Source organism: Rhinolophus hipposideros (assembly GCF_964194185.1).
Source record: "Rhinolophus hipposideros genome assembly, chromosome: 8".
In the NCBI taxonomy this organism is placed as follows: Eukaryota; Metazoa; Chordata; class Mammalia; order Chiroptera; family Rhinolophidae; genus Rhinolophus; species Rhinolophus hipposideros.
The window spans coordinates 81,664,564-81,680,518 of record NC_138054.1 but is presented as its reverse complement, the minus strand read 5'-3'; the positions used below and the strand labels follow the sequence as shown (position 1 = coordinate 81,680,518).

Sequence of the window (15,955 nt, the reverse complement as noted above, 5' to 3'; positions counted from 1 at the left end):
ATGAATGTCTAGCTACACAACCCCCTAAAGACTTGCTTTGGAACATGACCTAAATGTCCTCTGGGCATGGTTTAGGCTAAAGGCTGTGGAAACAGGCCAGTGAGAACATCCCCTCTGAGAATGGTGATGCATGATAATTTTGTTTTGTTCTTGAAGAGATTATAAATTCAACAGGATTATGAAATTATTAAGTCAGCATACATTGTCTGCTGGGCATTGACTGGTCAAGAGACCCAGTGAAATAGGTCAGTCAGAACAGAACATGAAGAGTGGGGCTCTTACTCTGCTGGAGTTGCTGTAATAAATACCACTGACTGGTGGCTTAAACGAAATCTTTATTTCTCCCAGTTCAGGAGGCTAGAAGTCCAACATCAAGGTGTCAGCAGATTCAGTTGCTGGTGAGGACCCTCTTCGTGGTTTGCAGACAGCTGCCTTGTCCTATGTCCTCATGTTGAGGGGAGGGAAAGCTCTAGTGTCTCTTCCTCTTCTTATAAACACAGGGCTCCACCCTTAGGGACTCATCTAAACCCAATACCCCTTACAAAGGCCCCCAACTCCTAATACCATCACACTGAGGAGTATTCACACTTCAATATACAAATTTGGGGGTAGGGGAGGTAACACAAACATTTAGTCCCTAACAGTGGACAAGGAAATGCTTGCAAACGTGATCATGGTTAATAGCAAAAATGAAAGGTGATGTGCAACGGTTAGAAAAAGATCTCTTTAGACAACTGTAATTTTCATTTAACAGTAGTCTGTGATGAAAACTAAGATATATTGTTTAAAATGGGTTGCTTGGGAGACAGTATCTCAGGGAGTGAGGGAATCAGGGGGAGTATTTTAGTAAGGCTGCCTGGTATGCTAGATTTGCTGGAGAGCACCTACCTTTTCATTTTTACCCAGCAAACTAACAGGGTGACATTACATTACACTGTAAACTAATAATGCATCATCTCATATTGTGATGAGACCTGTCCACATGCCACCAGTCAGCCAGCAATCTCAGATATGAATGTTCTTCAAGCAACAGGACCTGTACTGCTGATACCTGTGTTAACGTAGGGTAGATACTTCTCACCCTTAAAAGGGTAACTCCCAGAGAATCACCAAGGGCTGTCAACTGTGTTCATTATGGCAGTCCTCCTAATCCAGGAGATTAGGAAAGGGAAGGACAAGCCCACGACTTGCTTAGCATGCTTAGGATTTTCAATGCATCTCAGAACACAAAGATACTGGTGGTAACCCATGGCTCAGCAGCGATGTTGCTCCGGACGCATGTTCTTGTCGGAGGTAAAGTATTTGGAATGAGTAGTATAATGTAAACCAGTGGCACCTCCACGCTAACTCTAAAACGTGAAATAAACAGTGCTGTCAATTATCCAATTACAACTCACAGGTCCACGATGACATACTATCCTCTATCAGTGATTATGTCCTGACCTGAGCAGGTAATTTGCTAAAACTGAACATCAACATATTTCACATGTGCTATGAACACATCTATCAAAATGCGTATCTACTAGAGACTTCAGAAGACATATGTAGTCCTGAGGGATGCCCACAAGATCCAAAAGGGGGTGGTCAGCTCAGGAAAGGTAAGTCATTTCTCAGTCTTTTCTTCAAAGCAGGTTTCATCTTTCATCAGGCGAGATGCACATCTCTCCTCCTCCAGCCACTTGCTGTTGCCAACTTTTCATCTCTGCAATTCCAGGCTTTATTCCTAATGAGATTTCATTGTGTCTCCCGTGTTCTCTTAGTGTCTCTTCCTAGGGTCAGTCCTGTCCTTTTCACGTCTTGCTTTAAAGCACTTCAAAAGTGGCAACACTGTAAGTTCTGGATCTGGCGTAACAGGACACAGAGTGCTCCAAAATCTACCTTTGGCACCACGCTTTATAGCCGAGGCATGCCTGCCTAGCACAGCACAGATCAAAAGTCATGAAAGTGCAGTCTCAGGGCATAAAATAAACTCACGTTGTTCGTTTTTCTTTCATTTGTGAGTTTACCTGCTCACAACCTGTCCGGGGGTCTACAATGTACCTGAAACATTCTAGGCACTAGAAATTTAGTAGTGGGGAAAAAAAGTCCCCGCCCTTAGGTGCTTACATTCTACTGGGGCTCTGAGATGGGGATTTTCACTTATTATGATTAAAACAGAAGCATAGCAATTTAATGTTACCAATAATCCAATTAAAATTTTATTGAAGTACAGATTTAGATACAGGACATTTTCTCTCGTCTACTCTTTTCCATTTGCCACTTAATTCACAAGTCCTCCTGCTAAGTACTGAATTCTAGTTAAAAGCTTTACAATTTGTGAAGGAGGTTTTGCAGGTCTCTTCAGTCATTCCTAGTTGAACTAGAAGAAGTGGCACGGTTTACTATCTCATGATGCTCTTATGCCTCAGGTGCCAGAGGTTTCACTTAGAGCTTGGAAGAGGCAGGCAGCTGTGCGTGTGTATAAATGTGCCTGTGTGCGTAGTAACTATGGCATTTCAAGAGTGACTTGGGAAAGCCAACGCGATCCCATCCATTTCCTCTGTAAATCTAAAGAATTCCTTTCCTTAAAAGCCTACCATTTAAGAAGTCATGGAAAACTGATACACAACATAACGGCATTCTCTAGCTCTCACCTAGATAATCGCTGTAAAGTAATGAAAGAGATTTTAAATGGAGGTGTGTGATCCATGTGAAATGACACAGAGGCAGGAAAAAGGTTTATTTAAACACTGCTCCAAACAATGAGAACAAGCACTCTCCTAAATCTTAGAATCTCAATAACCTAGGCCAGGGTTTCTCAACCTAGACACTGCTGGCATTTGAAGCAGGGTACTTCTTTGTCGTCGGGCTGTCCTGTGCACTGGAGGGTGTTTCGAAGCATCCTGGGCCTTCACCCACTAAGATGCAGGAGCCATAACCAACGGCTCTAGACATTGCCCAAAGTCCCCTGGGGAACAAAACTGCCCTTGGCTGAGAACCACTGATCTAGGCCATTGTTTAGGCTAAGATTCTATTACTATTCAAAACCTCTATACGTATAAAATCCCAATTTAGGCAATTTCCTAAATTTCAGAGAAAGTTGTGAAATAAAGATAACAGAATGATTGTGAGGATTAAATAAGTTAGATATAACCATTTTGGCACATATATCTCAAAAAATATTACCCTAATTCCCACTCCTCACTTACTATCACTACTACATGTTTTCCCGAAAATAAGACCTAGCGGGACAATCAGCTCTAATGCGTCTCTTAGAGCAAAAATTAATATAAGACCCGGTCTTACTTTACTATAAAATCAGGTCTCATATATTACAGTAAAATAAGACTGGGTCTTATATTAACTTTTGCTCCAAAGGACACATTAGAGATGATAGTCCAGGTAGGTCTTATTTTGGGGGAAACATGGTACTTATGACCATACTACATGACTGTGGTTAACTAGATTCCATTATTTTAAATGACCAACACTGATAATCCATGACATGTGGCATAGATCTAAAGATTTTTACAACTATAAATCAGGCAAAGACCTTGCAATGTAACCTGTGGGAGTCGCAGTAGAACACATTTGATAATGACAATGAAGTTACTTAAATAAGTTAATGAATACAACGGATAGGAAAAGAGTACCTCTCTCGGGTAGTAGTTTAATTTTTAATTCAATGTCTTCAATTTCTCTCATTTCATTGGGAGATATCATTTCTAAAACTAATTAATAATGACCTTAAAAACAAAACAAAACAAAACAAAACGCAGTGCCCGTGGTCTACAAAGTTTGGAAAATGCTGCACAGAACAGATCCTTCTTGTTTGATTTTATAGGAAATATCAGTATAGTCAACAGAAGCTTAAAGGAAAGAAATGTGCTTACGCTGGCATTAGTGACACATATACTACCATTTCAATTTTGGTCAACACTAGCCCATGGACTGGCTTGCCATCTTGGAAAAAGTTAATTCCCTATCCTCCATTTGCTTCCTTATAGAGTACAAAATAATAAAGCACGCATTCATGTATTCATACCCAACTTTGTTAAACCTTAGTATTTTGCCACATTTGCTTTAGATCGTTTATTTTTCAAGAAATTAAACATTAAAGTTCAAGTGCCCAGAATACTTTATTTTCTACTCTATTTTGTTTTATTTTTTTTTTTTTAACTTTTTAAGGTTCAACTCAATGAACTATGACAAAGCAAACTCACATCAAAACCCCCATGTAGTACAGGGGCAAGAAACGACCACAGCCTCCCAGTGTCCCACTTGACTTCTCTTTCCAAAGCACTACCACCTCCCAGCCTCCAAAGTTAATCCCCTTATCCTGTATTTTTGCAATAACCATGTTCTTACTTTTCTTCCTTTTACCACCTACATATGTATCCCTAGACACCATAGTTGATTTTTGTTTCATTTTAGAACTTGAAATAAACAAATCACATAGTGTAATAGTCTTTTGAATCTGGCCTATTGCTAAAGCTTATTCTTTGTGAGATTCAATCGTGTGTGTATAGTTGTAGTTCAGGTTCATTGTCCTAATATGAACAAGTAACAGTTGATTCATTCTACTATTGATGGACACTGTTTCAAATTTTTATCCATTATGGAAAATGCTATGAACACTCTTATATATGTTTCCTGGTACATAAAAAATGTATGTTTATCAGTTGAGTATATATATAAGAATGGAAATGCTGGTTTATCAGAAAAATAACTTCAGTTTTTCAATAGATAATGCTGAACTCTTCCAAGGTGGCTGTTAGTTTATATTCCTGATGGCTGTGTTTGAGAGTTCTTGTTGCCTCACCTATTTGTTAATACCTGGTAAATGCAGAAATCTGATGTTACTGCATGATTTGCATCTAACTGATTAATCTTTTCATGAGTGTTGGTCATTTGGATAACCTCTTTGGTTAAGTGTTGTGTAAGTCTCTTGTCTATTTAAAAAACTGAGTTATTTTCTTATTGATCTCTATTTTGTTTTTTAAATCTGATGTAAGCTGTTCATTGGATTTCTGTGATGTAATTATCTTTTTCTAATACGCAGCTTGCATTTTTACTCTTAATGACATATTTTGATAAATTATGTGAATTTTAACGTAGTCCAACTTACAAATGTTTTCTTTGCATTTAGTGACTTTTGTATCCTCATTGAGAAAACTGCAGACCAATATCTTTCCCCTGCCCCTGTCAGTCTTTTGTTGTAAGTAGCTTTACCATGACCAGTCTAAAAGCTTTCCTTCATTTTTTTATTAAACTGATGCTTGGGGTTTGTAGAAAATCTTTTGAATCTGTAGCTTTAACATGTCAGCAGTTTTGAAAAATGTCTCAGCCATTATCTTCAACTATTACTTTTTTCCAGACTATTCTCTCTTCTTCTGGGACTCCAATTAAAGCAATTTGATCTTATTTCATCCTCCCCATTTCTTACCCTCCTTTTTGTATTTTCATCTTTTGGTCTCTCTGTGCTTCATTCTGAATTCTACAGACCTATCTCCTAGCTCATAATTCTTCAGCTGTGTCTCACCTGTTATTCAACCCATTCACTAAGTTCTTGATTTTATTACAATATTCAGTTCTGGAATTTCTATTTGGTTCTTTTTATATTTTCTTATTCTCTGCTGAAAATTTTAATCTATTTTTATTACTGTGAATGTAGTAAGTATAGCCATTTATAGTCTGTGCCTGATAAAGTCAGTATCTGTAGCCCCTGTGGGACTTGTGTTTGATGCTGGTTCTCAATCATGCTGTCCTTCTTCCATGTGCACCTAATTATTTCTAACCGTGTGCTGGACATTTTATTTGAAAAGGTGCTCACTGAAATAATTGGAAGACTAGTGTGATAGTCTCTAAAAAGGATCTTTGTTTGCTTCTTATATGTACACAGCGGGCACTAACACTCTGAAATCACTATACAGTTGACACTTGAACAACACAGGTTTGAAGTGTGTGGGTCCACTTATATGTTAATTTTTTTCAATAAATATACTGGAAATTTTTTTGGATATTTATGACAATTTGAAACAACTTGTAGACCAGTTTGCCATTATTAATGCATGAATCCTTATACCTGTAAATATGAATTTCTTTTTCACATTATCTTTTCCTTTTTGATGCTATCGTTAGTTATATGACAATACTGATGTAGCTATTGACAGATGATTCATCTCGTAAACAAATGATGTAAACTTACGATACTGATAAATACTATATGGTACTGTAAATGTATTTTTTCATTCCTTATGATTATCTTTTCTCTTGTTTACTTTACTGTGAGAACATGGTACATAATACATATAACATACAAGGTATGTGTTCATCGATTGTTTATCGGTAAGGCTTCCGGTCAATAGTAGGCTACTGGTAGTTTTTTGGAAGTCAAAAGTTATATGTGGATTTTTGACTGTGCAGTAGCTCAGGGCCCCAACCCCTGCATTGTTCAAGGGTCAGTCGTAATCCAAATTCAAGGACTGAGATGACTGGATGTTGAGCTAGTCCCCATGAGAAGAGATCAATTTATGGTTCAGCCTTGTTCCAAGCACGCAGACCTTTAGGGAATCCCAATCTAAAGTATAGGAGGATTTATCAGAGTCTCTTCCACCACTCATTTTGGTGGGCCCTGGTCACAACTTTTGTGCCCCTAGCCTAACAAGTCCATGAAAAAAACAAGTTGTTTAAGATTAGAAACAACATGAGGGGATCGCTTCTCGGCCTTTTGGCTAAGATCAAGTGTAGAAACAACATGAGGGAGGTAAAAAGGGAGGACATCATTGGAAAAATTATGGTATATAATAATATTATGAAATATTATGCATATTATGCAACTACTAAAAAAGTATGAGTAAAATCTACCTGTAATAACCTAGGGGGATCCCCAAACAAAAAAAAAATTGTCTTTATAAATATGTATAGGTGCTCATATGATTTTATGAATATAAAGAAAACTGTGGAAGGATCAATTCACATTGATTGCCTTTGAGGCAAGGGAGGCTTACCTGGCTGGGGGCCCATGTGAAGAGTATCAGCTTTTCCTGTGTATACCTCTATAATGGTTTCACCTATTCCAACAGGTCATTATTTTGTAATGTATGATAATCCAATTAAGTTTTACAAATCTTATTTAAAAAACATTGTAGATCACCACAAAAGTCTTATAGGTGCTTGGCTTATCTATATAAATCCTTCCTATTCCAATCAGACTTGTATGCCTGCTAGACCTTTTCAAAGGTCATTTTCATCAAGGACACTCTTCTAGTATTAAAAAAACATTAATAATCCTTTACTGCCTAGAGAAGCAAATCCAAAATTAGTAAAGAGCAGTAACATATGAGCCAAAAAATCTGGGATCTGGTCCTGTATAGTGACTACAGGATATTATGGCTGTCGCAATGCGGACGAGGGGCGTGAGGTGGAGAAGCAGTCTGCTGTTAGATAACGAGGGTATGTGATAAGGCAACACGGCAAGTGACTGAGTTACAGAAAACTACATTTGCATTCTAGCACGACTACTTACTAGTTATGTGGCCTTGAGCAGCTTATCTATCCTTTCATAAGTCCCAGGTTCTGATGGAATAAAGTGGGGCTAATAATATTGACCTTTCAGGGTTATAATCATCATTAAACTGATACATATAAAGCATTTATCCATATTGCAACTTGGCAGATGCTGAATAGATGACTTCTGTTATTACAATCATCCTCATTCCGTAGCCAGCATTTCAGACCATCACAATCTTTTCCACCACCAATATAATTTTGAATCATTTAGGACTTACTACAGGCCAAATACTGAGCTAGGACCTTTACGTACACAATCGCATTTATTTTAATTTTCTGCATTATGATAACATTAAATTATATGAATTAATCTTATTTTATAGATTAAAAACGGAGGCTTACAGAGGTTATGTAATTATTCCACGGTTATAAAGTTAGCAAGCAGCAGTAGGAATTTATATTTAAATTTGAAAGTTACATTTTTAAACCCAGAACTGTGAGACTCCAAAACCAGTGTTTATAACCATTATGCTAAGCTTTCTGCCTCAAACTTGAACCTGCCTGGAATAAGTTGTTCCTTCTCTACACTTGTAGTCCCCACTTCTCAGGCCCAACTCAGACTCACTTGCTTCACAAAAGTTTGTCACTCTCCCACCAACATAAGGATTTCTTTTTCTTCCAATTTGATTTTTCAGTCCAAACCATCCATTCATGCATTAACATAGTGCAGTATCACAGAATTCCTTGTAAGTGATTTTTTCCTCGTTAACGCTTTTTTTCCCCAAATGGATTACGGGTTCCTTAAAGACAGAAGATGTACCTTTTCCAAATCCCAACAGACTTACCTACCTTCGACACAGTTACTCAAAAATATTGGTAGAATGATACAATTTTGCACCTTCATAGCGAGGCATGATGACAATGAGTTATGATAATGAAGAAAAACTCAAATGTTAAAAGACAAACATCTGACACAAGTACCTTGGGAAGAGTAACAGGCAGAGAAAACACAGATGGTACATGGCAGTTCTAGGACTGCAGGACAGAGGACAATGAACACTAACCAGAAGCTCTTTGGTCTCCTATTCTGTCTTGCCCTAGATTTGACAGGCTGTGGAGATTAAATGGCTGTGGACATGTAAAGAGAAATAAATCTAATAGTTTCTAAGAGATAAAATGATCAGTTTTGAACCCTTTATGACCAAACTATTCTATCATTTTCACTGAGGTTAGAATTAGAATGAACATAATTTTTAATTCTTAATTTAATTAAATGGAATGAAAGCATTTGCTTCTTTCAAAAAGACGACACTCCACGAAAAAAACTGGTTGCTCATGACAATAATTTCACATTACAAATTTCAACCTTACTCAGTCTTCCTCATATTGGATGAAACCATGTGATGCCTATTTCAGTCTGGTCTTTATAACCCCTCTAGAGGTAAGTATACAGTTTAGTAAAGAAAGATTCTTTTTATACAACAAGGATATTATATTAGTAAATGCTAAAAATATATTCTCCCCTTTACGTTGCCCCAATAACACTTCTGGGAAGAATGTGTAGTGAGGGGAGAATATACCTCTTAGAGATTTCTGGTTTTACTCCTTCCTCTCTTCTTACCGTTACTAGACATCGACACATGTTTGCGTAAGCCACAGAGAAACTGGGTTCATCAATAGCCTTCTCAAAGACCAGGTCAATGACGCCTTTCAGCCTCTCCTCTGTGTCAACAGTAAGTCCTGACACTTGCTTCATCAGTTGGTTGAACATCTGTGGTGTCAGTTTATTTAAGATACTTCGAACTTTTCTAAAAAGTTCCTAGAAGGGCCACAAAAAAGAAAACGGCATTATAGTAACCATGACAATATGATGCTTTCTGTTAAGAATTAATACTGTTTATAATTTATAAGTCCAACTTCCCAAATTATTAACAAGGATTGTGAACTAGTCACAGAAATAATTAAATTCATTTATTTTTCAAAACATTAAAAAAATACCACATTTTTTTCACTACGGATGAGAATTCTAGGAACTAGGTATATTCACACTTCATGGGTGGGAGTATCATCTGGTAAATCCCTAAGGGCAATTTGGCAATGTGTATTAAAAGCTTTAAAACCGTGATGTACCCATTGAGCCATCAATTATACTTTTAGAAATTTATTCATATTTAAGAGTAGGTAAAAAAGATTTTAGCCCCAATAACTTCTGTCAATAACCTTTATATATTCAGTAAATAAATGTTCTAAAATAGAAATTTGTCTAAATTATGGTATAATAAAAATTATAGTGTAGAATACTAGGCAGAAGTCTTCTAAAATAATGTTTTAGAAACGGTAATCAAATTAGAAATAAAAGAAAACTTTCTCAACTAGAAAAAGGGCATCTATAACCCTACTTGATGAAGGAGTGAATAATTTCCTATCAAGACTGGCAACCAGGCAAAAATGTCTGTTCTCATCATTCCTATTCAAAAATCATACAGAAGTCCCAGTGAGGGTAATAAAGCAAAGAAAAAGAACTACAACCCATTAAAAAATAAAGCTTTCTAATCACAGATGACATGATTGTCTACTAGACAATCATAAGGTATCTATAAAAAGAGATACTAGAACTAATAACTGAGTCTAGGAAGGTTGTACAATACAAGTCAATACACAAATATCAATTTTATTTCTATATATTAGCAATGAACTAGAAATTACATTTTAAAAAGCACCACTTACAATAGCATCAAAAACCATGAAATACTTAAGAACCTAACGAAATATCCATAGGAGTTATATGATGAAAATTATAAATCACTGATTATAAAGAAATGAAGGAGGATCTAAATAACTGGAGATCTATATCACATTCGTGTATTAGAAGATTCATTATTGTCAGTTTTCTCCACAGTGATCTACACATGAGGTCTAACAATTAAGTTCACGAACTCATCCTAGAAAAAGTGCCACATACCTCATTGCTGAATATCACTATGGTGACCTTTGAAGTACTCCCCTTGGGAAGCTATGCCCCAACGCCAGTGCCTAATCCACCCTTCAAAGCAATTTTGGAACTCTTTTGGCCATCAGAGCGGTCATTGCATTATGCTTGATGTCCCGAATGTCATCAAAATGTCTTCCTTTCAGTATTTCCTCTATCTTCAGGTAAAAAAAGAAGTCATTGGGGGCCAGATCAGGTGAGTAGGGAGGGTGTTCCGATAGTTATTTGTTTACTGACTAAAAGCTCCCTCACAGACAGTGTTGTGTGAGCTGGTACATTGTTGTGATGCAAGAGTCATGAACTGTTAGTGAAAAGTTCAGGTCGTTTTTGTCCAATTTTTTCACGCAGCCTTTTTAGCACTTCCAAATAGTAAAGTTGGTTAACTGCTTGTCCAGTCGGTACAAATTCATAATGAATAATCCCTCTGATATCAAAAAAAGTTAGCAGCATTGTTTTGACTCTTGATTTGGATTGACAGAACTTTTTGGTTGTGGAGAATTGGCTGACTTCCAACGTGCACTTTGACGCTTTGTTTCAGGGTTGTACTGATACACCCATGTTTCATCACCAGTGAGAACATGGCCCAAAACATCATCTTGCCTCTCCAAAGGGTCTTGGCAAACTTCGACTCTCCTTTGCATTTGTTCATTGGTGAGCTCCTTTGGGCCATTTTTGCACACACCTTTCTCATGCCAAGATTTTCAGTTACGATTTCCCTGTTTCTCTGTCTATGTTTACCTGCGGTGCTATGCTTCTCATAGTCAGCCGGCAATTTTGACAACACAATTTGATGAATTTTTGCAATGTTTATCGCAGTTCTGCTCGTTACTGGCCACCCTGACCTCTCTTCATCAGTGATGCATTCTCTCCACTCAGAAAGACATTGAATCCATTTGTACACTGCCATTTTCTTCATGGCATTATCTCCACAAACTTCGATTAATATGTCCCTGATTTCACTTCCACTTTTGCCAAGTTTAACAAGAAATTTAATGTTTGTTGCTCTAATTCAAGCTCAGACATTCTTGTGACAACACACAAAAAAACACAACAATAATGAATGCCACTCAGCAAGACATGGCCACATGTCGACATGAACACAGCTGTGAGGCACTGATATACCAAGGTTATGAAACCTTACTGAGCTGTTGGTACAGTGTTGCCAATGTAAGAGCACGGTGGCAAGTCTGTGAACTTAATTGTCAGACCGTGTGTATGATGATGAATGTTAACTAAACAAACTGTGGTCACTTTGCAATATATATAGACATTGAACATACGTTGCACCACACCTGAAACTAATATGTCCATGATACCTCATTAAAATAAAATCTCCAGAATCAAACAACAAATTAATTGACAACCATTTATTCACTATAGCTGAATACAACAAATTCTGAATACAACTAATTCTGTATTAGGTATAAATGAAGAACAAGGCACAGTTATTTCCTTCCAGATCACTGAAATTTAGCTGTAGAGACAAGATAGTTACAAGTACAGTGACAGAGCAAGCACGAGGTGGATTAGGAACCAGAGGTGGATTAGGTAGTTTAGGTACAAGAAAGGTCAGAGGCAATGGGGCTCTCAAGGAATGTCTTTAGAAGAAAATGAGAATTGGGCCAGATTACGGACAAAAAAAGCTGACTAAGTGAAAAGAAAGGGGAGAAAACATTTTAGAAGGAATTGTTGAGGACTTTTTATTGGGAATTGAGAACAAGGAAAGATCAGAGGACTGCTGTGCACTAGTTGTGAGTGAGAATGAAGTCTTAAATGATAAGTTAAAAGCAAAGGTGGAGAGACAAAAATCAGTCCTTCAGGTAGAAGAGTGTGGCAGCAGCAGAAGGAACGTTGTATCAAGAGAAGAGTGATGAAGCAGGGGACCCAGTAATGGAAACACCACAGTGGAGTATGTGGTAGGAGTCCAGACACCTCATGAGGCAGTGGTTTCCTAGAACTGCCTTAAGGAGAAGATGAAATCGTATGATACAGGAAGAATAAGGCCATTGGTGATCTTTCATAAACTTGTTATAATACAGTGATAGGAACAAACGTCAGAGTGAAAGTTTCCTGGAAGTGCAAAAATGGAGGCAACAATAAAATTGTTTTGACAAAAATGAAAGAATAACGATTAGCAGGAGCAATAGGTCAATGTGGGGTATACTATGCAGAGAAGACTAAAAACTCTAAATAACAGAAGGAATGAAGCAAAGATGATCCTTATTTAGAAGATTAAGTATCAAGAAAAAGGTTGTATTGGCCCTAAAAAGTCTATTAATTCTCCCTTGAATTTGCTTTATATATTCACTAAAGAAAGCTTAGCTAATTAATGATAACTTAAGTCAATATAATTATTCTAATGTGGACCCTGAGAAAGAAGATAACTATCAAGAAGGACTCCTGGTGGTTAACTGGCCTCAAACTTAAAAGCATAGCCTACAGTGTCTTCTAAACAGGGACCTTTAACACCATCTGCACTTCAAGGAGAAGCCTGCACTAATTTGCTGTCTCCTGCATTGAATTGTTTGCCTGTACTGTGTTCCTGCCATCTAAGCCAGCCCTTATAAAGGAATTCCTAGAATCCATCAGCATCTTCACTGACCAATCAGGGCAGTGATTTTTGGACCAATCACACTGCAAGGATTTTGAGTCCTCATTTGCATGAAGATGGACCAATCAGGGGCCAGAGGCAGAGACTTGGGTCTATGTAAGTCAGCTCCTCTCTGGCACCAAAGACTGTGTTTCCTAGGCTGGAGCTGAAACTCTGAAAATGAAACACCAACGACATCTTATTAGACTAAAGTGGACAAGAGGAGGCACAGCTGAGCTGTCTAGCCAGAGAGGGGCTTGGCCCCAGGGCCGCCTCATAGCCATGCTGTGTCATAATTGAGTTGTAACACTATTGAGCTGTTCCACAGCTGTGCTGTTCTCACAGCCATGCTATTATCACAATTGAGCTGTTTGCACTGAATCAAGTTTTCCAAACTGGGGATTCTTGTTGGTGTTGAATTGACGCCAATGACCACTAGTTGACACTAATGTTTCTGAAATAAAAATCAATAATGGGGAGAACTCTGTTAACAGTGTACAGAGATTACAAATCACAACAAATGTATTATTCAGTAACCACAACACTGTGGGTAACAATTTCTTGAAGCTTCATTTTTCCTCGTTTGGAAAAAGAGACAATATATTACCTATTCCCTCTTTCATAGGTATTGTAAGAATCTAATGAAATAAGGCACTAACACAAGTGCCTTAAATATTAAAACAAGACATCTTCAATGATAATGATTCAGCAGGAATTTTAACTATCTTTCGCAAGTCATTTAGTCCCCAGGCCCCCTTACCATTAAGCATTTCACAGGAGGATTGGAGGGAGGGATGTAGAAGGTATTTCTTTTGAAACACTGATATATATTGAGAAGAAATGGAGGGAAGACTAGGTACTTGATTTCAGTGAATCTGGAAAAAGATGTACTTAAGGACAAATTTCTGGGACAATCACCAGAGAGATGAACAAAGGTAAGCCGCCAAATAGGTTTGACAGTATGGCTTTGTGATGGATCAGTTCATCTTGGTTTTGACTTTGTCTGAACAACTGTATCGGTTAGTTCACTCAGTTAGTATTTATTGACTCTGTGTATGAGGTTCTGTGTTGGTATTGAATCAAAATTAAGATTTATACGGCACATCTCTGATCTCTGAAACATCATCATATGAGGACCTGCCTGGGCTCCAGGAATATGCCCGGAGCTTTATATTACTTCATTTCATCTTCACAATGGGCCTATGAAGTAGGCAACACTGTCATGTTTCCCCGAAAATAACACCGGGTCTCATATTAAGGTTTGCTCTCCAAAAGACGCATTAGGGCTTATGTTCAGGGAAACACGGTAGTGTCTTTATTTCACAGTTGAGAGTAAGCAATTGTCTAACAGAACTTGCCTGCATTTCAAGAGCTGGAGCTTGTTTGACTGCTACACTACATTGTTGGTGCTGAGAGGAAAGATATATAAGGATTCAGACAGTGAAGTCGGTATGTGATTTGTGATGCTTGGCTCTGGTGTGGGTGCGAAGTTCTCAAGGAGAGACTCTAGTTATGGTGCCCAGAACTGAAAACAACCAGATAGTAGAGGTAACCAGGGAAAGGAACTGGCACTGTGTGTGTACAGCAAAAGATGAAAAAGGCTTTACATTATTTGACACAAAAAGCAATTTTGTGTGGATTAAAGGAATTCACTCAATTTACCCTAAGGAGCTCTGAAGGTAGGACAAAGAAAAATTCAATTTTATTCTAAAAGACTCTAAAACAAGATTTTCCAAAACAAGGTTTCTAAATTCTAACTTATTGGAAATGAAGGTCTGACAAGGAGACATAAAGCAATGTACTAACTAGATTAGTACAAAGTAAACACCGAGAATCTAGAAACACATTTTCAAGAAAAACAAATATGGATCTAAGCATGAATGATAGAGGTCTAAGATGTATGAACCCTCGAGACATAGCATCTGTTTTGAAAAGCACACAGAAAGCAATTTCAAGAGAATATACGTTGTTTGGTATCCAAGATGGCTTTTATTACAGAACAATGCTTATAATAGGAAAAAATTACCAAAAGTCTTAAACTAAGAACTCTACGTAGTACATATTAATAGGGCAAAACGACAAATTAAAACAAATGAAAACAGTATCACCATAATTCCAAAACAATGTTAGAATGCGCTTCTGTTCTCACCTGGGTTTTAATGTTTTCGGGATCCTCAGCTTGGCTGTCGCGTTTTTGGCTGGGCTTCCAGGCGTTCTCTGCCTTTTTTAGGTGCACATCTTCTTTTACAGAGACTGTGATGATTTTCCTGGGCTCTCTTCTCTGGCCAGGTTGAGATCTCCGTGTTCCAATGTTCAACAACTAGGACAAGAATATTCTTGATTATATATACGCAGAATACTTACAGGCTACTGTCTCTGCTGTGCTACTCAAGTCAAGCCTGATGATCACACGTCTAAGACGCAAAGATGGGTATTATGCACTCAAAGTCGATGTGTGCTTTGGGGTGGGGCAGGAGGAGGTCTAGGGGGATCTTAGAACACCATCAATGTAATGTTTTCCACCACTGAAATTGCATATCGTGAAGTCCTGAATGAAATAAAGTGATGGAAAATTATATTCGATAAAGCTGTAGTCCCTAACAAAAAAAGGACTATCCTTAACTAAAACTACTGTTTACTAGTTGTGTGACTTTGGACTTGTCACCTGAATAATCACAGGCAGTAATAATCACAGTTACAAATCTGCTTCAAAAACTGGGTTTTGAAACTTACAGGGTGAAATGCAAATACAACCTTATCATGAAAATTCTCTATGGCACAGATACCCAGCTTTACTGCAGATCTTAACAGATTCCTCTAAATTTGCTGAGCCAGAGACACTAAGTCTTTCTTATATAATAAATGAGATGCAACTAAATTGCTCC

At 37.6% G+C, this 15,955-nt stretch overlaps 1 protein-coding gene across 50 annotated transcripts in view; it reads right to left on the bottom strand.

Annotated features, from left to right (window-relative positions):
* Positions 1-15,955, bottom strand: part of EIF4G3 (eukaryotic translation initiation factor 4 gamma 3) — a 283,752-nt gene that overhangs the window by 42,656 nt on the left and 225,141 nt on the right. For all 50 annotated transcript variants that reach the window (XM_081055110.1, XM_081055106.1, XM_081055152.1 and 47 more), the window contains 2 exons: positions 15,220-15,390; positions 9,113-9,310 (listed from right to left, as the gene is read on the bottom strand). In XM_081055110.1, coding sequence (XP_080911236.1) covers positions 9,113-9,310; positions 15,220-15,390 — 369 coding nt within the window. The remainder of the gene's footprint in view (positions 1-9,112; positions 9,311-15,219; positions 15,391-15,955) is intronic.